The sequence below is a fragment of the Channa argus genome, chromosome 7, assembly GCF_033026475.1.
Source record: "Channa argus isolate prfri chromosome 7, Channa argus male v1.0, whole genome shotgun sequence".
Classification (NCBI taxonomy): domain Eukaryota; kingdom Metazoa; phylum Chordata; class Actinopteri; order Anabantiformes; family Channidae; genus Channa; species Channa argus.
The window spans coordinates 5,250,736-5,275,177 of NC_090203.1; the positions used below are offsets into that span (position 1 = coordinate 5,250,736).

The following is a 24,442-nucleotide window of genomic DNA, read 5'->3' on the forward strand; positions in this document are numbered from 1 at the left end:
TCATCCCTCTACGAGACGGCTTTTTTCACCCCACTATTGAGAGTTGCCATTTGGAACAAGCGTTACATGTATTCAAACAACAGGTCCAAAGAACTGGTTTGCTCCCTCGTGCCCTGGCCTTTACAGTGTAGGTGCAATCGGGCAGGGATCACTTCACAGCCAGTCTGGGGAGCACAGTGACCAGTGTACGGGTGTTATCTGAGTCTAAGATGTGGCTACTGTGAGTGTAAACAATGAAATTCTGTGCAGCTATACATTGATGGTATATTTGGTACCTTTAGATGTGTTTGACAGTGTTGCAGTGCTTGGATTACTGCATACATACTCAGTGCCAACTTACGCTCACGGTGTGTGTGTGTGTGTGTGTGTGTGTGTGTGTGTGTGTGTATATAGTTATAGATGGAAAGAGAAAAAGGAGAGGGGGAGGGATGGAGAGACAGAGACAGAGAGAGTAACAGAGTGAGAGGGAGGTTCAAGTCAGTATTTCATGGATGGCTGTGTTGCTATGGGAACAAGATGTGGGCTCCCTATTCCCAAAAAAGTGTCCTCCTTCCTTGTTCCCTTCCTTCTGTCTTTTCCTCTGTTTGTATCTTATCTCATCACTTCATTTCTCTCTTCTTCTTCACGGCATCTGCAGCATCTACACCTCTCCTCTTCCCTTTCTCCCCCAATCACATCCCACCACTCTCCCTCTTTCTCTCTCACTCTCTCTCTCTCTCTAGCTCTCATCCACTCCTGTCATCCATCTTTTCCCCGCCCACTCATTCACCCCTCTCTCTCCCTCTCTCCCTCTCTCTCTCTGTCCATCCTCTCCATCTCCTTTTCTTCACTCTTCCACATTTTTCCTGTCTGTTCCCCCCTCTCTTTCCATCCCTCTTTTCCCACTGTCTCTCTGATCCCTCTGTCGCTTTAACACTCACTTATATTCTATTCTTTTCTCGGTTGTCATGGCAATAGGCTGGGGGCGTGAGGGAGCGAGCGCGAGCAAGCGAGCGGGAGTGGGTGTTTCGGAAGTGACATCTCTTGGGCAGTAACCTTGTTTCCTGTGTGGTGGAGTTGGGGGCGGATTCAAGGCGCTAGCAGTGCAGCAACAGTGACACCGTGTGGACGCTTTGGGTGAGCAATGGGGAGCCTGGGACGCGCAGCGCGAGGGCTGGGTGAATGATCTGATAGGTGAGAATACTCTCTCCATCTCTCATACTTTTTATTCTTTTCTTCTAATCTGTCTTTCACACACATGTACATAAAGTATACGTGCACACACAACTCTTGTACCCCATCATCCTCCCTTCTTCTCGTCTGTTGCTTGGATTCATACAGTAGGTTCACTGAACGAGAAAGTAGATTTATTTATTTTTTTAATTTGCATATGTATTAGTCAGTCTGCGCTTAGATAGCACAAAACCTGTCAACTATATTCTCACATGCATAAATATATACACATTTATTTTCACATTTTCCCAAGTTGCACTGCTTCGTTATTAGATGTAGTTATGTTTCAACGGCAGAAGCTTTGTTTCAGCTCTGTAGTAACCCTGAAGAGAGAGTAATGTGGCAATATGGAGGTGAGTTAGATGCAGTTTGAGGGAAGGGGAGTAGGTGCAGGAAGTACACAGTGAGGTACACAGTGACCCCAGTGTATGTTTGAGCAGGAAGTTTATTTATATGAATACTTTTTGCTGAAAACAGCATCGTCCTGCTGCCAAAATTGAGGTTAAGGAGAGCGACCGTTGCTGGTTATGAGGCTGAACTGAGCCTAAAAACACAGGATGCATTGATCTGATGCACCGGATCAGTATTACCTCACAGTGACATCTTAATCATATCATATATGACCAGTGCACATTACAAAGTTAGTTTCTTTGCCAAAATTCAGCATTTCTTCTATTATGTCATTTGTTCAGTCACATTGGGCTACTCATTTTTATTGCCATTGCAAACCCTGGCTTCCTGTTACCCTTCAAAAAAAATAAATAAAATGATTGCATTTTAAATAGCTCTGACAGTTCTCTGGTTTTCAAGAAGCCATTGCCAGAGTGCTACACACACACACACACACACACACACACACACACACACACACAGGACTGTGTTGTAGTGTCAGCGATCTGACTGGCTGTTTTAAGTGCATTGTTGCTCCCAGTCATAAATGTCTTCCGTCTTATGGCACAGTTGAAAAAGATGTGAAGACACATCTACCCTCAAGCCTGGTTGAGATGAAGATTTGCAGTATCATTCTGTTTCTACATGGGATCATCCCACTCTAATGTCAATTTATAGCTGGGAGAACAATGTTCTGCAGTTTGGGACATGTACATTTTGTTCAATGCTCCACAGAGTACTGCACTCCAGTACTACATTTCTACAAAAGTGGGGGAACGGAGCCAGATTGACAGCCGAAAAACAGATGCTTAAAAAAATAAAATCAAACTAAAAATACCAAATATGCTGCGACATTTGCTGATTGATCGTTTGCTACAGCAGATAAATGTGTTTTACCAAAAGAATTAAATGACTTAGTGGCTTTTATTTCACTTTCGCACAGACGAGTGCAAACTATGACAAATTAGCTCATACTGTAGATGCAGGTTATGCGTCAAATATATATGTCAAAGTCCACATTGTACGCGGTTTCATTAGGTAAGACAAACGAGCATTGCAATTTTGATCATGAAACGACATGAAATAAACAGCTGTATCTGCAGCAACACTTACACAACGTATCTCCTGCTCTTGTCTGACACTGCCTCAGACTCCCTCTGTACCCCTGAGTGACAGGAGCCCGTAGTTGACACCAATAAGTTCATATTTCCACAATAGTAATGTCTAATTAAAGCAGAGCTCCAGCAGAAATGCCAAAGTAGTGGAATGATGCGAAATTCTGTAATCGCACCATTGCTGTCATTTTCTTAGCTGAAAAATTACTTGATTGCTCTGAACACGGCACAGTACATCATTTTTTGTGGTGTGGGAGGTGGTGGGATTGTGAGCACTTTAAATTGCATGGTCTGCATATTGAGTTTTGCAAGCCAGAGGTCTCACCACCCTGTGAGCTAATCGTTGAGTAACTGGTATTGATCACCAAACCTATCAGCCCCCCCCCCCACAGATATATTTAGGTAATTTTGTGCTATGGAGCAGAAAAATGACATTAATTACCTCTTAATGAAGCAATGGCTGGTTTCTGTAGATTATTACCAGTGATTGTGCTGCATGCTCACACCCATCCACTTGCAAGGACAAAATGGATGCAAGTCCAACGAGCTTGTGTTTCTCCTTCACAGCGTGTAGCAGAAGTTGAAAGCATGACCAATGTGCTTGTTCAGCGAGATGCCTAGTACTTCTGGGCCTCTATGACCCCAGTGGTGACACTTGACATAACCCCTTGACTCAGCACTGACAGCAGCCCCTCTGTACTGTATACATCCAACACTTTTACCCACAGCCTGTCTGCAGCGCCGCATTGATAGCACGCGCTCTTCCATCACACGGTGCATTATGTTGGTATATTTTCCAGAGATCCATCTGAAGGCAGTGATATGTGATGTTGGTATATGTGAGTAATGAAGTGGCTGTGTGGTTCCTTCTTGCCTTGAACGTAGCATGGTTTGGTTCGCCATGCTTGCAGGAGTACATTATTTGCCCAAGGCAGCCCAGGGATATTGCAAGCTTTATTTTTAGCGCTGTTTTGGAGCCCAGCGATGTGTATAAATCAACATTAGGCCTGTTGGGTTCCAGTAATGACAAAGTTGACTAAGGCTGACCAGTCATCCGATTGGTGCATGGCACTCTTCTTTGTAAACTGCTAAGGATGGCAGAAAAAGGGAAAGAGCCCACAGAGACGGAAAAGGAGAGAGAGGAACAAAGGCAGAGCAAGGAAAACACAGAGAGCACACCGTAGAGAGCGAGTGAAAGACAGAGTGGTGGAGGAAGATGAGGAGAGAAAAGCAGCATCTCAGCATTTCTGCTTGTGCTAAATCGTTACAGTGTATTCATACAACACAGGGCTGCGCCTGAGCACCCTGTACTTAGGAGCGGACAGACAGAAGAATGAATCTGCTCATTGAAATTCTGTCCACTGCTCTTCACAGGCCCTTAATAGGCAGCCTCGGGGGTGGAGAGGTAGGCCTACAGTAGAGTAGCAAGGATTGGGCTGTGGATGACTCATGTTGCTATCCCCCCGTGAATATCTCAGCATCATGACTTTGACTCTGCACAGTTGCAAAGTTTGCATTCAGGGGCTTAGGTGCTGTTAGGAGAAAGGCAGAGCCACACAGTGCTGAATTTCCCCGAAGCCTTGTGATGTTGGCGAACATTCATAGTGCACCATCTATCATGTCACCTGCTTTAAGTCCACTCACCCACCTACAATAAAAAACAACTGGTAAAGAGCAAAATAAGTCAAGAGTTTGAAGTGTAGTCCGCATTTATACACGTGAGCTGTTAACAATTAGAAAATGTGATCCTGTTCATAGTCGTGGGGCCGAGCGGCGGGGTCACCCTGGACGGGTCTTCAATCTGTCTCAAGGCCAGCAAAGAGACATACGCAGACAGACAAGCACTGACACTGACTTTCACACGTGGGGAACTGGGGAAAGTCAAACTGTGAGACGGTAGAGCTACTGTAACCTCTCCACCACCAGGCTGCCCTAGATGCATGCATTTATAATAGTTTGGCCACTGAATGCCACTCAAATGTAAGGTTTTAGTAAATGCAGTGAATGGTTTGATCTTTTACTGCGCAAAGTTACTCAATTAATCACAAAAGTAATGGCTAGGATTTCATGAAAATAAACTTTAATGAAAACTCTAGAAAAGCCCGGAGATTAAACTCTGTTATAAAGAAAAGATCAGGTGGCTGGCTGCCAAAAATGCCTCAACGTCTTTCTCACTTACACACCCCTTGGTCTTTGCTTCTGCTCCCTTCTGACCCTTTAATGCAGTGGCATCGCATGTTTTTTGTGTCCGCCCAAAGGATTCGGACGGCATCGTGTTCTTTTCCTGAGGGTGTGTGTGTGTGTTTGCTGTGCAAAATGGTCAAAGAGAGTCTAAAGAAATCACGCAACATAGCGGAGCACGCTGATTTTATTCCATCGCAGCACACACATGTCTGACTGAAGCGCCCAAACCTTTCCTTTCTTCAATGAGACTATAAATGTGTGCCAACGCGTAAGAGCGGTTTTTCATGTCCTCCACAATTCACTCTCCTTACTCCTCTCCTTTTGATTCGTTGCCTATACTAATTAGCTGTGCTTGTATAGGAGTTCATTTATAATTCAGCGGTATGATTCATAATTCAAACGGGAACCTGAAAGATCAACTGAGTTGTTATTTCTTGACAAAAAAAAAAAAAGCAATAAAAATATGCCTGTTGTGCGGAGACGCAATTTTAATCTAAAGGACGGATGCAGTGAACTAATCTGTTTTGACATGCTGTAGTGTTGCATTGTGGGATGCAGGTGACTTTCTGGCTCATGTACAACAGGGGAGAGTGTAGAGCCTCAGTCTGTCACCTCTATTTACCTTTTCCAATGCCTAATTTGTTTGAAAAACATAAGTGAAGGTTCAGTGGTCACCGTCAGGAGTGTCAGCTTCCACTTGTGTGTGTATTGGGTCAAATGAACAGCTGTTGTTTCTCCCCTTTTTGTATGATATGTGAAAATCTGTGTATGTGTGTGTGTGTGTTCTGGCTTTGTCCTACAGCCTGCAGATGTCATAAGTGTGAGTTTGCCTTTTCCCTGGTGCCGGGGTTGTGGTTTAAAAATCCCACTTGGATCATTTTTTGGGGGGGATCTATACTAACAGTGCAGAGCTGCGTTGATCTGACTGTAAGATCAGTCGTTGATGTCAATGCATTGTAGCTAAGTTCCCAGACATGTTTCACCAGGCTATTGACCAAAACAAAAAAAAATGTCTTCCAGCAATTCTAGCATCAGGTGGAATAAAGTTAGTGAACTTCCTCAAGATGTTTGTTTGTACAAAACTACAAACTGTGCTGTGGCATGAGAGAGATGCCGCTGTTTCCTGTTGCTTCACTATAGAAATTAAACACAGAAACTTAAGAGGAGGGGGAGGAAGTGGAGAACGGACGCATCAAAGGAGCCGATTTAGATGCAGAAGATTGAGTAGGGTCGTATGGGGCAAAAGTTTGGTAATGAAAAAGTCTTTCGAATGCATTTTCATCCAGTAATATGTCAGCCACTGGAAATACTTATGAATGCATGAAAATGCTGTTAATACTAATGGAGTTCAAGAATATAGAAATGAAGCTTGTATGGATTCAAATTCTCACGTACAGTATCAATCTGTGCCTGTGGAGTTTTTCTTTAAAAACCAGTGTAACCAGGCCAGTGAGGACCAAAAACGAAAAGACAAAGGTCCTTAGCTCCACAATTGTCCCTAAAGGTGAAGTCAAACATCTACCTGGGGAAAATCCATAGAAATGTCTCCAACACAGTGAGATCAGTTTCTTTAGATACTGGAGGCACAGAGTCCTCAAATATCGTTTTCATTTTTTCCCCCTACATCTTCTTAAATGATCCTCAGAATCAGGGATAACGTCGAAGATAATTCACCCCACTGGGCAGATTAGTTTAGTTCCTCTCAGGAACCTCACAAACGATTTGGGTTACATTTGGTGGACTGGACAGCCTCGGGCCGGGGAACAGATGATTCGATTTTGGTGGAGAGCTGGATCTAGGACTTCTTCATTTACACAAATATCATTTTTAGCTGTGGCTATGATATCATTGACAAAGATATCAACTTGTGTGTTTGGAAAGTTACTTTCCAGTACCTTCTGATCTCGAAGAGGTTGGTACCTCAGTACTCTACCCTCCAAAAAAACTGTGTGTCCAATAAACTTTTGCTTTGCTTGTTTCAGTCTTGACAACGTTTTAGTCTTTAAAACTGCCTTTGTTTCTTCCTTTGTCCTGTTTGTTTAAAAGAAATTGCAGTAAGGAAAACCAGGGCAAGGAACATTTCCTCGGGACCAATAAATTATATAACTTTTTGAAATGTGAACTAGTTTGAGGTGTTTTAAGCCTTGTGGGCATTAATGTGGTTCCAACTCATCACCAGTTTTATTTGACTCTGACTGCTTTAAATGATGTTTGGTCTCTTTCATGACTTTTTTTTTTTTTTTTTAGTTCTCAGCTGATGTCTCCTGTGGGCATTAAGCTCCTCTTGTCTGTGCTGTGCGTCTGTGGAATAAGCAAATATTGCTACATTTTGTGGATGCAAGACACGTTATTTGTAAGATGTCCTTCTTTATTTTTATTGTGGTTATTCTCTTTAACAGATCATAGTGAAATGTTGGTCACGATACCTTCACAGTAGCTTTTTGTAAGACGGGGAGAATGTCGAGCCTTTTAATGAAAGAAAACAGCTCTAAAATGAAAAATGAAATGAAATCCCCATTCTACACTCACAGATATTCCCGATACATTCCATGCTCATTGGCATGCATAGTTTACCTAGAAATTATGTCTCGTGACCTCTTCAAGGTGACACACTCAGGTGACACTGCACACAGACATATATCACAGCCCTTCTACCCAACTGCCAACTGACCTTGTCTTTCCTCCCTGTCTCTCCCCTTTCTCTCCTGTCCAGATGCAAGGTGTGCCATCCCCCCCTCCTACCATCATCACCATCCTCGCTCCCACGCCCACTTCTTCCACGCTCCCTGTTACGATCGTCCCACTCACGAACGTCCCTCCTACGACCGGCCTTCCTTCGACCGACCTTCCTTCGACCGCCCTTCTTTTGACCGTCCTTCCTTCGATCGCCCCTCCTTCGACCGCACTTCCTTTGATCGTCCCTCCTTCTACCATCCCACACAAGAGCGTCCCATCTACGACCGACCCTCACACGACCGTCCACCCCAGGATCACTGGAACGCCCGTCTACGCGTGAGCTCCGGAAATCAGCTCTACATGTTGGACCAGGAGGAGGTATTGCACTGCACACACCAGAAATACACTGACACTGGTTTTGCACTTGTCATAAAAACCTAGGATGAACTTATATGATCACAAAACTCATCAACTGGACAAAAAGAGAAAAATACCAGATTTTAAAAACAATTTTTGCACCGTGCAGATAGAGGACTTAAACCCTCTCAGAGTGCAAACATTTTACTTATTTCACCATTAAACCCAGACTTGGTTGTGAGCCAGTGAGTTTAGGATGTAGTTCTAGTTTGTTAGTGCAGCTTGGTTACAGAAGTTGCCAATTGAAACCCTTGGGGTATTTGGTAATATGTGTTTTGGAGTCAGAGTGGTGTTATGTCTGAGTTTACGTGGGGGCGAAAAGCATCCAATAGATTTTAACAGATGTATTTTGTGTCAATCTGATTTAGCTGGTTACATGCAAATTGCGCTGCAAGACGATTGCCTCTCTTTTCAAAGAAATCTCTTTGTGTATGAAAGACGAACATTTTAGTCATTTAATTATCTACATTACAGATTATCCTGCTGATAATTTTTGACATTAACCAATCATGGGGTCTGAGAAACTTCACAACACATATTCTATGATTTCTATTACTGTGTTCTTTCGACTGACTACCACTCACTATTTATGTTAAACCTTTTATTAATAATGTAAGACAAGAAGAAGCTGTGAATTCTTACCTTTAAGAGCACATAATTAATAATAAAGCTTAATAGACAGAATTCAGATTATAGACTTAATGTAATCGTTTGAAAGAGTTGATCAGCACGTGAGCTGTACCCATACACAGGCGTGTAAACACGGCATAGACATAGAGCTTTTTCATGACACACTTCCTTGTGTCTTTTTAGGAAAACATATGCTTGTAGTGCCTTATGAGTTTCAGACAGACTTTGCGCTACTTAAAGAACCCTAGTTTTCCACTAATGTCTTTTCAAAAGGAGTTTGGAGAGACTGAATGTATCCAGACACTTGAGCTTCCCTGTATCACTGTCACCTCAGGCTGGCTTCTGGGGATTGAATTTCAGGGAAACTTTTGCTTATTCTCAGTTTTTTTTTTTTTTTTTTTTTACTAGATCATAACTATGGGATATTGGATTATCAGTTAGTTCCATAAATTATTCTGAGTGATTATTTTGAGTTTGTGCTCGCAAGTGAAAAAAGTTATAGTTCAGTAGCACAGTTGACGCAGGTCAAAAGGTCATTTTTCAGTGGAGAAACAACAAGTGTTGCCCGTTGTGTCTCCTCTGATTGGCTTTCATTCTTGTGTATTCAGCAACACTTTACTTGAAGTTTGCCTATTTAATTTCGCTATGAAATAACCGGTTTATAACCTGCAGCAATTTAGTCATAATGAGACATTATCTGCTAGTTTGAACATATATGGAGCTGGAAAGCTTGATAGTAGTGTTGTCTTTCAGCTGTTTTAACTCATTCACAGCAGCCACTATTAAAGAAGATGCAATTATTGTTAATTCTGTTGGCTCTATATTATTTTCATATTACTTATAATGACACAGCACAGTGACTGTGTTGACTAACTTGAGCATCAAACCTGCTGCTGCTTGTAAATAAAATCTCATCTTGCACTTCGATCCAGGAGATGGTACTGTTCTGCAACTTTTCTACCTCTGCTTTGCAACGATTTATAATACAACTTAATAATAATATAATAATAACACCAGCTCTAATGGAGTTGGTAGGTACTAACATCCATAGGTCACCTCACCAAACCGTGCACACCTGTTATTAGACAATACATGGGCAAATTCCTATGTTTAGCTTTGTTGAATAATCAATAAAGTAGTAAATCTTTATGTGGCCAATCAAAGCATCCAGAAGGTGACTCGACTGCGTCTGTGTGTGTGTGTGTGTGTGCGCCCACAGTTGCCAGTAGTATTTCAGCTTGTCATCACTCACAGGTTATAGTGCGCAGTGATCCTGATAACAGACCTGTACCACTCTGGAGGGATTGAATCGAGAGCCCAGCTCAATTAATCGGAGCCCTATCGCTGTCTAATTGTGCCAATAAGGCAGCAGCTGTGAAAGAATCGCAGGCAGGACTGACGTGTTGATATCCGTCACCTCAGCGACAGCAAGAGACATTAAATATTCATGCTTGTCTCTTAGCTCATGTAGAGCTGGTTCTTCTCTCTCTCTCTCTCTCTCTCTCGCTCGCTCTCTCTCGCTTTGTCATACAGACACTCACTATTCAATTTATTTCCATTCATTGTGGTTTAGCTTCAGTGTCATTCTGTACATTTTCACAGCAGGAGACGTGAGGATCGGCGAAGGGCCTTTTTTTGCTCTTTTTCCTCACCCATATTGCTGCATCCCATATATTTTGATATCAACCCATCTTGCATACACACCTTTCACCTCTCTGCTTTTCTGTTTGGCTATGTGATTGACATCTGAGCTCAGCACCGCATGTCCAGTCCCCACTCTTCTTTGTACAACCACATCCTGCAGGCTCAGTTCTCGCTTTAATTCCCTCCATCGATCCGTCGCTCTTACCTTTTATCCTGTTCTCTATATCTCTCCTCTCTTTATCTGATCGGTCTGCTGTTCCATCACTTTTCTCTCTTCCTCTACCATGCCAAATCTCTCCCTCTCTCCTTCTGTCTCCATAATAACTGCTACCACACTGCTCTCCCCTCTTTCCCTCCATCTCTCTGCTATAGTCTTTCTCTCTTTTCTGCTCTTTCACCTTACTCCCTCACCCACCCTTTCCCCTTTCTCCCTCTCTTTATTTCTCCATCTCTCCAGGGTGACTGGCAGGAGTCTTTGGCTGTCCCACAGGCCACCTGTTTCTGTGCTCCTCACAGCTCCATTCACTCGCAATTCTGCCTTTTGTGTGGTGTGTTTATGAATGACGACCATCAGAAAACCATAGCAGAGACATCCTCCTTAAGAGCTGAGGTGTCGCTCCGTGAACAAGGCTCCTCTGCTCTGTCTAAAATGTGTCACTATGTAAATTTGTGTTAATCGTGTGCCTGTGTAGCTCACGTCGCCTGGTGTGTTAGGTTCATTGAGCTGTTTCCTAGTGATGAAGTGCAGGCACTTTATAGAGCAAGAATGGGATTACACCCTCTCTGACACGTCACCCTTGGCTCATTTTAATTGCCAAGGATAATAGATACGCCGACAAGATGAGTTGTCTGAGTAGCACGTTTTGACACTGTGCATCCCGGGCAAAACACCCATGGAAGTTTAAAAAAAAAAAAAAATTATAAAATGACGAGGCAAAAACACGCCGCGTGTAATTACAGATTTTTTTCCCCCCCTTAAATTGTCATTCAGTACTCACACAACTAAATGTGCATACACCATTTCCCCTGAGCTTCTGTGTGTGATTTGTCGAAAATTCTTTCTTATGCAGTCTAAGCAAGAAAAATGGAGCCATGTTACTTAGAAAACAAGCAAGCGCGCACCCTTAGGCAGCAGAAAATGTTGCTTAGCGTTACTCAGTCTCTGTGATCATGTCATAGGAAAAGAAGAAAAATATCTCTTTGCATTTGAGCACCTCAAAAACTACCATAGAGTTTAATCAACACTTCTGTAAAGCAGTCATAACAGACAAATGGTACACTCTGTTCATGTGTCACTGGATATTAGCATTTGGTGTTCAGTAATCTACTTGCAGTGTTCGGCACGGCTTCCGTTGTTATGGCAGAAGAAAAAAAGGAAGCGAAGTTTATAGCAGAAGGGGTGAAGCTATTTGATTGATCTGTAAGTCTGGTAGTGCATTCAGTTGTTTTTTTCTTTCTTTCTTTTTTTTTATGTAAAAACAAATCCAATACCTTTGGCTTTCGGACAATGAGTTTGGGCTTTATGAAATTGTTGTACAAATTGTAAAGTACCCTAAATTCTGCTATCAAGATCAATTAATTAAGAACATAGGTGTCAGAACAATCAATTGTGATAATAGTGGCTGCAGCAGATTAATTGATGACTTGCAGTTTGTAGACCTGCAACGATCAGTGGATTAATGGAATAGTCAATGTTGCTATTTTTAAAGATTGGATAATTGCCGTAATTTGTCTCATTTTCCAAACCTGCCCTCCAAATATTTGCTGTTTTATCCATGTCATTTATTAAAGTAGATGAAATGTTTTTAGGTTTTGCACCGTTGGCTGAACAATGCATGTCAATTTGAGATGTTACTTTGGGCTCTGGGAAAACGTGATGAGTATATTTCACTTTGATTTGACATAAGAATAATTGGCATATTAATTCACAATGAAATGGATTGATCCTTGCAGCTGAAATAGCTTGAGATTTTGGACCTTTAATGTAATAACTGGATCATATTTCACTTGACGTCTCACACCTTTCATGTGATTTGAGGTGGTTTAAGTATTTAGAATGTAGAATTGAAGCAAGCTGGTTAAAGACCTCCTCGCTTACTCGATCTCTTGTGTGGGAAAGGTCAATGCAGCAATCATGAGAATAAGTGATGAGAATCCTGGGCCAGTATTTCTTTGAGATTTTTAATAGTTTTTTTCGTTTTCCATGCAATTTTCCTCATTGCTCAATCCTTCGGCATGATGCTCTGCCTCCTTCTGTGCTGTAGGGGGAGTGAGAGGGCTGGCAGTGATGGCTGGCTGCCATTCTCTCCCCCTCCTCCTTTTTCTCCTACTTCTTCTCTCATCTCACATTAATCTGAGGTGACAGAGCTTCATATACCACCGCCACGCACCAGTGCCCTGTCCCCCAAGTCATGTGTCCAGGCTGCGCTCCCCCAACTTTGCCAGTAAGAATAAAAACAATGGGGGACAGTCACAAGCGTTATTTAGCCTGCAAGTGTCAGAACGTTATCTGCACTATAAGCACTGTAGCAATTCAATAAGCAGATTGCTTAGTACATTTTCTTACATCTTTTGGTAAAATTCTTGGCTTCCGGGTGAACAATTTTGGGGATAATTTGAAAGCTCAGGGCACGAGTCGTTCTGCAAACAATCCACAGCACCTTTTCAGCTCTGGCCTGTAGCTGTTGTTGTCGCAGAGCTTGAACAGTTGCTCAGAGGTGGATGGTATGTTTGCCCATGACCCTGGAGAACACATCCAGGTGGCGGCAGTGTGGGAGTTGGAGGGATTAATTATGTAATGAATGTAGGTGGGCAGTGACTCGCAGAAGAGAAGAGAAAGGTCGATTGTTTTAGTAGCATGGCTTTACCTGAACCCCCTTATGTGATGACAAAAAAAACCCAAAACCTCTTTGATATTTGAGTAACTATTAGGTGCCATTTAAATATAAATTGTCACTCACTCAAATATAAAACATTTCTCAAAAGGTCACTCTGTACATACAAGAGTTTAAATGGCTTTTATCTCTGTGTTTTGATTAATTTGCCTATCCCTGTGGGAATGTGTACAGTTTTTTCTTCAATACCTTAGAGGTACCTAGAGAAAAAGGAAAACTAGGCCTAATTTGTCTCCTGCCAACTTACCGGGAGTAGCTGCCAGATCTCCATGACCTTAAAAGCAATCCTCTGCCATTTATCATTTTTATTAAGAAGAATTGTACTTGGCCCGGTCTGTCTCTGCGGGACGTGAACATTTATACTTTTTCTATGCACTTAGCTTCTACAAGTACACATAATAACCTAACTTGACCCGCTTGTGCCTTTCAAATTTTTATTTGATGGTTTTATGCACAACAGCTTAAAGTTAGTGAGCTAGTAGCAAAACTTCTATCCATCCATCATCTGTGACCCCTCAACACAGATTTGAACCAGAGACCTTCTAGCTGTGAGCACTAACCACTCCACCACCGTGTTGCCCGAAGCTGCAATGTGCAACTCAAGCCAGCGCTAGCGTCAGTCAGTGATCTCTGCTCCACCCGGTTATTAGTCTCCCTGCTCCGATACAGTTCTGCTTTGCTCTTAACACTCTGCCAGACTCTGCACAGCTCTTCAGGTAGTCACCGTTTATAAATCACAATAAATAAGTATAATAATTATGCTGCAAAACCTACTAATCAAGCAGAAAATGTTGCTTGTCTCTGATTGGTCAGAAGTGCAAAACCTTTTGAAAGCAAAAATCCCTGAGAGCTCATAGCACTGCAAATAAAGAAAACACAAGCAATAAAAAAAAATAAAAATACAAAAATAACACTACTTTATCAGTTAATAAAGCTTTTTCAAACTTCTCAAATTTCTCAATTGGAAGCTGCTGAAATCGGGCTGCTTAACTTCCGGCCTAAGTTACTACATGCGGACAAGGGCAGAATCTAGAAATCTAAACTTTTGTAGCGTATCTGAAAGTTCGTGCTCGGCGCAAAAACAGCCAATCTGTCACTTTACTAATTTCCCCCCAAAAAATCCCCAACTTAGAAGAGAATGTGTGCAGGTGATTAGGCGAGATGAAGGGGGGAAATATGAAGCTGCTAAGAGGTAGCACGTACGTTTGTAGTCACCGCTTCACTCAAAAATTGGAGTTGTCTCAAGCCTCTTTTCGTGGAACAAATTCGGATAATGTCTTCACAAGGGCAAGTAAACATTTAGCTGCGGAGGAATTCGTCTGATGTAAGTGTGTAAGCTGCCACCTACACTCCTCTGCTGGACACATGGTTATGTTTCCCACCCACCCGCAGGTAAGAAATGATGAATATCATTGGCCGCAATGTAATATAAATGACTCCTATGGCGGAATTTTAACCCATTTTTGTTTTCAGTCTGTGTTGTTGGCTCTAACGGAAAGCTGGTGAGCTTCACATGCAGTAATACTGTCAGTACTTGCAGTAAAGTTAAATATCCTTGTTTGACATGCATCCTGTGTAGAGGACAGAGAGATATATGCGATATTATACTCGAGTCATTAAATTGGGCACAATCGCATTTATCAAACATGTCACATGAAAGTATTCTGACATGTTGTTGAAATACAGCAACCCGGCTGAATGCCCTGCTTTCTGAAAGGAGACTACTGCAATCCACTGTTACCGTGTCACTGCGTTGGGAAGCGGAAAGCGGAAATAGGGTTACCCGTTTGCTAAGTGCCGTGAAAAAGGTCACAATGCAATGGAAATTTCTCCGGGAGCAACTAAAAACACACCTACAGATCTAAATGTCCGTCACTTTTTAGTGTCCCCTGGAAACATTCCTATGTCAGTTGTCTACACATTTCCCTCCTGTTGTGGCTTTTTGCAGCGCGTTTCCCAATGCTGCGCCTGTGTTTTTTCTATTTGCATGTTGCATATTTCCATAAACAAATTGTAGCTTTAAGCTATTTAAAAAATAGATATTAAAAAAATAACACTGTCGCCTCTAACGTTCCGTTTCACATATGAAGCTGTTACCTACTATCTACTACTGTATTTATCACATGTACCATAGTTATGATCTCCAAATTGCTACTTAAACATTCAAATAATTGCAAATGATCGTTGGATTGATTTTGCGTATGGAAGGCCAAACCTGGCCGCCTACTCATTGTGTCTTACACTGTCTGAGGTCAGGAGGAGGAGCATTGTATGATGAGGAAAGTCATGTAGTGCCATCCATAAGACTGTGTGTGTTGAAGCTGTGTTTAAATGTTGTTCTAAATTTGTGCAGGTGCACAGCCAACATCTTATTGCCTGCATGTGTGTCCTAATTCAGGTTCATTTGTTTGTGTGTATATTTTTGTGTTTGAGCCAGAGTTAGAAATCCAGCAGTGTTTGATTAGTGCCCTGTTAAGAAATAATGGATTGCACAGTTGTTGCACATTACACACTCTTTTTCTTGCGGTATCACACACATGCATGCTCGCCACCTCACTTCTCATACTTGATTTTTCACACAGCTGTGTACTTTCAATCACACGCACATACACTCATACACACACTCCCAGCATCCCACCATATTCCAGTGCTCCTCACAGCTGGGCCCGAGGAAGCAGTAGTGACATATGGGCAAGCCAGCCTGCAGCATCGCTCAACACAACCTGCCAAGCTGAACCAAAACATCCTCCTCCTCCCACTTCTGATCAATGGCACTCCCTCCCCTCCTTCTCCCCTCCTCCTCCACCAGCTCTACTTCCTAGCATCGTCCTCCGACCCCACGTGCCTCTTTCCAGCCCCCTTTTCAGCTCGCTCCCTTCATGCCAAGACCATCATCTGTCTCGGATGATGTGTTTGGTTCTGAACTAAAATCTGACGTGTTCCGTTTTAATTGTTTATTAAAATTCTCATCAAAAATGCATTGATTTCAGTCTTGCCCATTATAACAGTTGTCACGGATGCTTAAATCCATCAGGCATAAAATATTCATTCCAGATTGGATGAAATTGTTTGCCACACCACTTGTGTCAACAGTGCCCTAGCATGGTCCAGAAACTTAAATTAAATGTCCCAACTGCAGACATTCTTAGATTTGTGTGAGTCATTTGGACCTATTTTGTGATCGAGTGTTGTAATTCTTTTGATTATACCCACTCATCCACATGTCTCCCCAGATGGACAATTGCAACACAGCACTCAAGATATTAAACACTGTATGTTTCACTTCCCCCTACATCCCTTTACATTTAGCTTTAATAATAACGTTAATATTATTAACATAATAATAATGCTTATTTCAGCTAGTACAAGTGTTGATTTGTGATCAGAATTAACAAAAATAGTCAAGTATGGTAAAAAAATAAAAATTGTGTCAAGTTTGCTCCCCCTTGATAAATAAATTCAAAATTAACTAATTTCTGATGAAGGAACACTGTACAAGCTAAATATGCTTTAAATATTATTAGTTTTAATCTTTTTGCCATTTAAAAATAAGTTGTCATTTGTTAAGATAACAAAAAACGTCCCCACTGGGGGACGAATAAAGATTTATCTTATCTTATCTCAAGATATTAATATTCCCCACAAGATGTTAGTGTTTTTCTTAAATTCTCTTCTGCACCCTAAAGACATACAGGAATGGGATAAAAATTGGACATAGGAATTAAATTTCTATCTCAGTCTCTTTTACTTCATTGTTCACACTGCAGCTCCTTTGGAGTGTTACCAAGTAGAACAGTGGTGGGGTCCAAAAGTAATTTTATTTTAGTTTTACCAGTTGCTGCACTTTTCCCCTCTGAAAGGCCCCCTCTCTCCTTTAAGTGTGGCACTTTGCAACTGGCAAAAACACCTGTTTCTTTCATATGAGGCCAGCATACCCTGACCTCCAGAACAGCCAGTATGAGGTTTGTTTTGTCCAGTGGGGCTTCAGGAGCTTTGCACCTTTTAAGTGGCACCTCACTGGGTGCTTCGATGGTGTTTATTTTAGCAATGGCAAATTGTGCTCCAAATAAAATTGGTCCCTTAAATCTGCGAATGTGGTGCAAGTCCGCCATCTGAGGACTGAAACGTCAGAGCCTAATGCTGCCTCTCTGCGAATGCCGAGTACTGGCCTTCTGTGGTTTTCTGCTCCCAGTGATGGCAACTCCAGAGCCATAATTTTGCCATATGCAAAGTGAAAATAGCCTCCAGGTGTTGCCACCCCCTAGTATGATGCTTATTGGTGGATCAATGTGATCAATGTGTCAATCGATGTGTATTCCGGGTCTTTTCCGTGGGTGATGAATTGCGCAGGGCAGCATTAGTGGAGAGAATGAGTAGGCTTGTTCTGGTTCAAGCAGATGTGATTGGAGAAAAGGACCATATTTAGCTCCTTGTAATTAGCTAGTGTTGAAATCAAAATGGCAAGTCAAGAATTTTACTTTTTAAGACTCGTGGATTTGAGACGAGTTTAGCTATTTCTGTCTTGCTTCGACCCTTCAGAAATCATCTAGCCATTCCTTCAATTACTGCAAAAACCATTCAAAGAGATTACCTGGAGTTTGAGCAGCTTCCCCATACTCCTATACTGATTGGCCTTATTTTTGGGGGGGGAGGGGGGGAGATGGCACAGCGCTCAGTCAGCCATCATGTAACCACTTTGCTTATTTAGAAACACTATAAAGCATCATGGTCGCAATAAAGGCCCGGTATGCAAATGCGGCTTTATTTGCATTCCCGATCGTTGAAGGGCTGGTAGAATGTGAGGTTAATTCAGGTTTACTGTTACTCATTGCCACTAAAGCATATTCAATTAGCCGAAGAGAGTGCTCGGCCACTATACTGTGGGTTTCTAAATTAATCTAGCAAAGAGAATTAAAATAGGGTTAGAGAAAAGCTGTGTGCACTGACAAGACTTGGATTTAAATTGAAGGATGCATTAAAGGGCTTGAATTGACATTGAAGCTGGGCGTCCTTTTTTTTTTTTCTGGTTTAATATTGTATGAGCAATTAGCCGATGGTGAAATAAAAACTATCTATAGAGAGGTTGTGTTAACCGTTGAGGGAGGAGGTCTGTTTTCAGCAGTTTTTTGAATATTTGGTGTGGGGCCTGGTAGCTCATTCCACCATCGTGGGCCCATGGTTATATCAGGTTACCTGCATGCCTTTTGTTTTAGTTTTGCTCAAAAGTTGTTTAAATTGTTCAGATTTGACGGAAATGGGGCAAAGGTAAGGCGGCCCTCCTCCACCGACCTACTAAAGCAGCAGCACTGACCTACTTTGGCGAATCTTTTATAGATGCGTGATAAAGTCAAAACACACACTCAAACACACCAACGGAAAAATGGGGAGCGTGACAACACGGCACACCAAAACAAAAAAATTGAACCCATCGTGACATCAGCCTCCCATTCCCCCCAAAGTGAGTAGTGTTGCAGTTGATGGGCAGGCCGACTGTGGGGTCACACTGAATTTTATAAGAACAATATTTGGCTCATATTTAGCTTGAACCGTTTTAGGTTACATCTTTAATAACGTACATCTCCTAGCGAACCTACAGATCGGAACATACATTCTTGTTACTCAGATGATTTCAGATGCACATTTGTGCCTTGTTTATATTATTACTGACCTGTAAACAACAGTAAAATTATGAGACAGGCGACAGCAGTCTGTTTTCTTCCCTCACTTTGGCCAGACTGAAAGGTGCAGGTGCTGCTGCAAACCACTGTGACTGTCTGTCAATTTTACTGTTGCTTACAGGTCAGTAACAATGTAAAAAAGGCACAATTATTTTTTGTTTTTGTTTTGTCCTTTCAGCTTATCCTGTGAGTTCAGGGTCACCGCAGCAGATCATTTGTCTGCATGTTGTTTTGGGTTTTTGCCAGATGCCCTTCCGGACGCGACCCTCCCCAATTTCTACTGGTCTTGGGACCGGCACCGCGCTGCTGGGGATGGGGACAAGCTGTTGGGGATCTGAAATCATGTCTGTGTGAACAAGAATGTTCTGTAGCAGTCAGAGACAACTTGGTGGAAAAAAACTGTTAAATTTCGTTTCATTATTCATTTGTTATTCGATCATTGTTAGCACATCTGTGGCTACTGGTAACGTAGTTGTTTGTTTTCTGCCTACAGTAAATGTTTAGAGATACATTTTATGTCAATCCATCCAATAATTAATCATATCTAATTAATCATATTTTACAATGGACCAACGCGGACAGTTGCAAACAGACAAAACCTCTCGTTATAATTGTCCCAACAAATAGGGGAACTCAGTAAATTAGCACACTGTATATGCTCTGTACATTCTCCCACTGGACTCATAAAGAACGGATGCTGCTTAATGTATTTTTCATCAAGGACATTGTATAATCATTTTATCATGACAAGCAATATGTTGGGTTCCAGGAAAGGGCTGAATTACATTGTAGTTTCTGTGCACTTTCATAGCAAAAATAGCAAAGTAGAAAGTAATCACAGAGGCTGATTTATGATGCTTGTCCCTGATTATGTTGGATAAGGAGATTCACATAAACTGGATCCTGATGCCTTTATGTGAAGCATCTTTCGCTCTGCTGCACTAACTACATTATTGCTGTGGAAAAGTGTGTGTGTGTGTGTGTGTGTGTGTGTGTGTGTTCATGTGCCCAATGTGATACATCTGGAGCATAATAGTGGAGAATATTAGTAGCTTGAAGTAAGAAGTGTCCACATTAAATTTTTATGTGCCCTTGCTTTGATGGACATGTGCACGTACACACACCAAATTCAGCATTTTTGTACACATTCACACACACAAAAAAACCCCGCTCTGGCATTCTTTCATGTTAACAGAGCTCCTTTAAAGTGAGTGGCACTCAGCTGTCTTGTGGGACATATGGCTCAGTGTGACCTGCCAGTGTCCTTCGCTAGTGTTGGCTTTTCCCCAAAGCCCCCCAGGCTGCACAATCCTACGCTGCTCTCTGCAGTTATTACCACTTTCTGACAAGGGCCGTCTGCGTCCGCACCATCTCTTTTATGTGCACTTTTGTTAGATGCCAGCCTCAGTGGGGCACACTCCTGCCATAATTATCATCAGCAACAAACAAGGCTGCTATCATTTCCACAAACGCCACGACTTTGTCAATTAAAACACATTGTATGGACGGGGATTGCAATTCACTTTCACCAGACGTAAGCTGCATCAGTGTTTGAAATAATCACTTTTAATCCATTCTTCAGCACTCGGTAAAGCTGGTTGAACAGCTTGCAGTGCGGAAGGTCAAGCGCAACAAGGGTTTGCTGCGGCTCAGGAAGTAGAGCTGGTCTGGTCATCAGCTGACCATTGGGTTCGTGATGGTCTGCTCAACCACCTCTGGCTCCTCTTGTCTACACTGAAAAGCCATTGACAAACCTGGTACCATAGCTTGTTGTCATTAGTGTAAGTGTGTGTGTGTGTGTGTGAGGGACACATTGTAAACCCAGCTTCTTTTAGCTCTGCTTTAGTCCCTTCCAAGCCCTGAGAAAATACTTACATGTATAATTTTTATTCCGAAACCTTCATTCCAATGTATTGTATTTTTTAGCTTGTTTGCCAAAAGTCATTTAAATGTGAAGTTTGTGGACCATCAAACAATGACATAACACACTGAATAGCGTATAGCAGCAGTTTGACACAGAGTTTGTTGAAAAATCTTGAGCAGATTTTATCCATCGTCAATGTACAAACCTGGCTGTAGGTGTAAAGAATGTGTGTAGGAAGCAGTGGAAGTTGTACAACTGTTGAGCTTTCTGGGCAGCACACAAAGTTATTTTGAACGGAAGCATCATGAGTTTCTGCAGTCACTTTTTATTGTTCTGCTGTGCTGCGGAGTGGCAACAAAGTACTAGCTTTGGTGCTCGCTCAAGATTTATAGCTCTGTACTTTACAGTGTATGCTGTATTTTCAGAGTGTAACTACAATGTTTCCAAAGAACTGGTGTTTTTGATTAGTGTGGCACATTCTCCCATTTATTTTCCCTCAAGTCTCACTTTTATGAATTCAGGGACTGTGGGGCCAAATATGGCGGAGCTCTGAAATGTGGTTTTTTTTATATATATATATATATATATATATATATATATATATATATATATATATATATATATATATATATATATATATATATATATATATATATATATATATATATATATATATATATATAAAAAAACAATTTTTTTTTGCTTTCATTTTTCAGTTCTTCTACATCAGACACACTATATAAAGAACTGCTGTGGAAGATGTTTTTTCTAACGTTGTCTTTCACCAGACAAGCCATTCTTCCATCTACTTTTGTTGAATGATGTGCTTTAAAGAATATGATGTAACTTGTAGTCTGTGGTTTACACCTGACCTCACATTAACCTCCCATACACTGCTTGTTGCTTTCACCAGATGTTTGTCAGTTAATTCGTGTGTTTTAATAATTGCCGGCCATAAGATAGTTTTGAGCACAGCTGTTTTGTACAGCTGTTATTTCAGTTGTATTGCATTTGTTTTTTTTTTTTTTAAATCAGTCTGAGTCAAAACAATAGCTCCTTGAATGCGACAGAGAAGGACAAAGTGTGCAGTTGAATTCTTTTGTGCACATTCTATATTTAAACCACAGGACGCAATACTTTAGGTGTGTCTGTGTGCACTGACCGTGTGCTCTCTCTGTGCAGGTACACCCTTTGCTGATGCGCGAGAGGCGCTCAGAGTCTCAGAGGAACAAGCTGCTGAGGAGGACAGTCAGCGTTCCTGTGGAGGGCAGGCACCATCCAGAGATGGGTGAGCAGCAAACCTTTACCGCCAGGCTTCCTCTAAACTACTCTGAGGTCTTATTAAATGAAAGGAAATATATCAGAGGGTAGATTTACATCATTTTTAATAAACATTTATATATAGAAAGAATAGGTCCTTACTGTTAGCTTCCTGTACTGGCCCTGTAGAGATCAGTACGGAAATTGTTTCAGAGCAGGTGATGAGGGACAAAATCCTTATTCTGTGTAAAATGTCTTTCAAAAGTCAGCCAAAGTTCTTATGAAGCTTCAACAATCCAAGTTTGAAAAAACAAAGTGAATATCATCCATTTTGCATTTTTTAGGACAAAATGTCCTCTTTTAACTCTGTCTCCTGCAAATTCCTGAGAAAAAAATCCAATCACTGACTGGCTTTTGTTATAATGCAACACATTTTTTAATGAATGAAGCATTGCTTTTATTATTAGCCACAGAGTCAAGGAGGTGGTGGTTGTGCGAGTGTGGTGGATGTTAAAAATGCACCACTCTCACAACACAGACCTGAGTTTGATCGTTAAGTCGTGTGTGTGTGTGGTTAGGTTTAGGTCAAAGCAGATGTTATACTGCCTCCTCACAGCTAGAAGGTCGTGGGTTCACATCACTGGTCGGCCGTGGCCTTTCTGTGTGGAGTTTGGTTAAACCCCCCATGCTTACCGGTCCAGGGTGTGCGCCGTCCCTCGCCTATCGACATCTGTTATAGGCTCCATCCCCCCTGTGACACCAAACAGGATAAGCAGTTACTGATAATGGATTGATGAATGCATGTGAATAATGAACATAATGTTCCGCGGAGAGAGTTGCGGATTAGCATTTATCCAGACACTTCCTCTTGCTAAACTGAAGTTGAGTGATTGTGATAAGAGTGAATTATGTGACTGCAGATCATAACCACTTGATTTGACTAAGTCAGCCCGCTGTCTGATATCTGATCCTAATTTTTATTACTTTCAACAGAACTTTAAAACGCGTTTCTTCACTGAAATAGGCCTGATGATGATTACAGTAAGCACATTTTTCCATGTTCCTAGGGGCATTTAAGAATTGTTTTAAGACCGGCAGCCTGACAACTCTAACTTTGTGACGCCTTGCATGTGTCACCTTTAATCAACTTCTCTTCCCCTTGTCCGTTTGGATTTTCAGACACATTAACACCTGTATTTTTTCAGGTTAGCTTGCTAATAATAACAGGATTGTTGCATAGCAACGACAACGATATAAAGCTCTTTGCATCCTTTGAGCCATTACTCTCACTGGTACTAGCAGCGCTCACAGCAGCACTCAGCTTCTGAGCAGAGATAAAAGCTTCACATCTGATCAGAGCTTAAGGCAGCTGTTTTCTCTCAACCACGTTTGGACTGGCTTGACTTCCTTTGTCAGGTTGGGTGATTTATCAGTTATCTTGAAATGTAAGTTATGTATTGATACCTTGAATATCATGCATATCCTTTGAGTTGTCTATCTCATTTTTTGTTCCGTCATCCTTCTGTATGCTTTTAAACTTTTATATCTCCGTAGCGTCACCTCAAACTCTCCTTGGACTCTGTGAAACTGACCCTCTGATAACTGTCTTCCTCTGTTTGTTTAGCCTGACTCAGTCTCTCTACTGTACAAATGTCCCTGCTCCTTTCTTCCTCTTCCTTTATCTTCCACCTTTTCATCTCATTCAGCTATTTTAAGTTCTCCCTAGCGACGTCCTCTATCTCTGGTTGTGACGTTGCTGCCTCCCAAACATTAGTGCCGATTCAACTGGATGAATATTTACCTCAGTTCTCACATGAGTGATGAGACTTGCAGCCGGTCAAACACATCAGTTCACACATAGTTTGGTGACAAAGCAAGGCCAGTTTGCCCTAACCACATGCGAGCATATTAAAAAACATATTCACAGTCACATAATACTGTACACTGACACCACTACAGACCATGTGTGGTTACTATGCCCAAAGAACAAAAAGAAATTAGGGGGTAGCAGGCAATTAGTAATTATTTACAGATCAACAAAAAAGCAGATGGAAGTGGTGCTAAGCCATATGACCTGTTCCTATAAAATCCCCTGCACGTTACAATGAGCTGATAAGGTCTCAGTGACGATACTAAATTGGTCTGAGTGAGATTTTGGTGTTCACCAAAATGGGTCATTATAATAAAATATACCGTATTGTGTGGTCTGAAATGGATTTAAGCTGTCGTTCCTCAATGTGTGTGCTGCCCTAATTTGCCTGCCTAGGTTTCCTGGTCTCCATCTCCAGGCCAGAGAAAGATTTGAAAAACATCACGTCAGCTGTGAAATAATAGGGTGGGAGGGAGGGAACTGCCTCAAAACAATCACCCAGCAGATGCCAAATACATTGAGCCTATTCAAAAACACGTGCTGGCACAGGTGAGAAGGGTAAAGTATAAAGTGTACAGACAAAGACATTCTTGCAACCACAATTTATA

General features: G+C 41.7%; 1 protein-coding gene across 13 annotated transcripts in view; it reads left to right on the plus strand.

Annotated features, from left to right (window-relative positions):
* Positions 1-24,442, plus strand: part of syngap1b (synaptic Ras GTPase activating protein 1b) — a 119,984-nt gene that overhangs the window by 21,071 nt on the left and 74,471 nt on the right. For 11 of the 13 annotated variants that reach the window (XM_067510316.1, XM_067510304.1, XM_067510303.1 and 8 more), the window contains exons 2-3: positions 7,615-7,955; positions 21,887-21,992. In XM_067510316.1, the coding sequence (XP_067366417.1) occupies positions 7,615-7,955; positions 21,887-21,992 (447 nt within the window). Of the gene's footprint in view, positions 1-7,614; positions 7,956-14,218; positions 14,555-21,886; positions 21,993-24,442 lie in introns of those variants that run through there. The other 2 variants (XM_067510311.1, XM_067510315.1) reach the window with 2 other exon arrangements.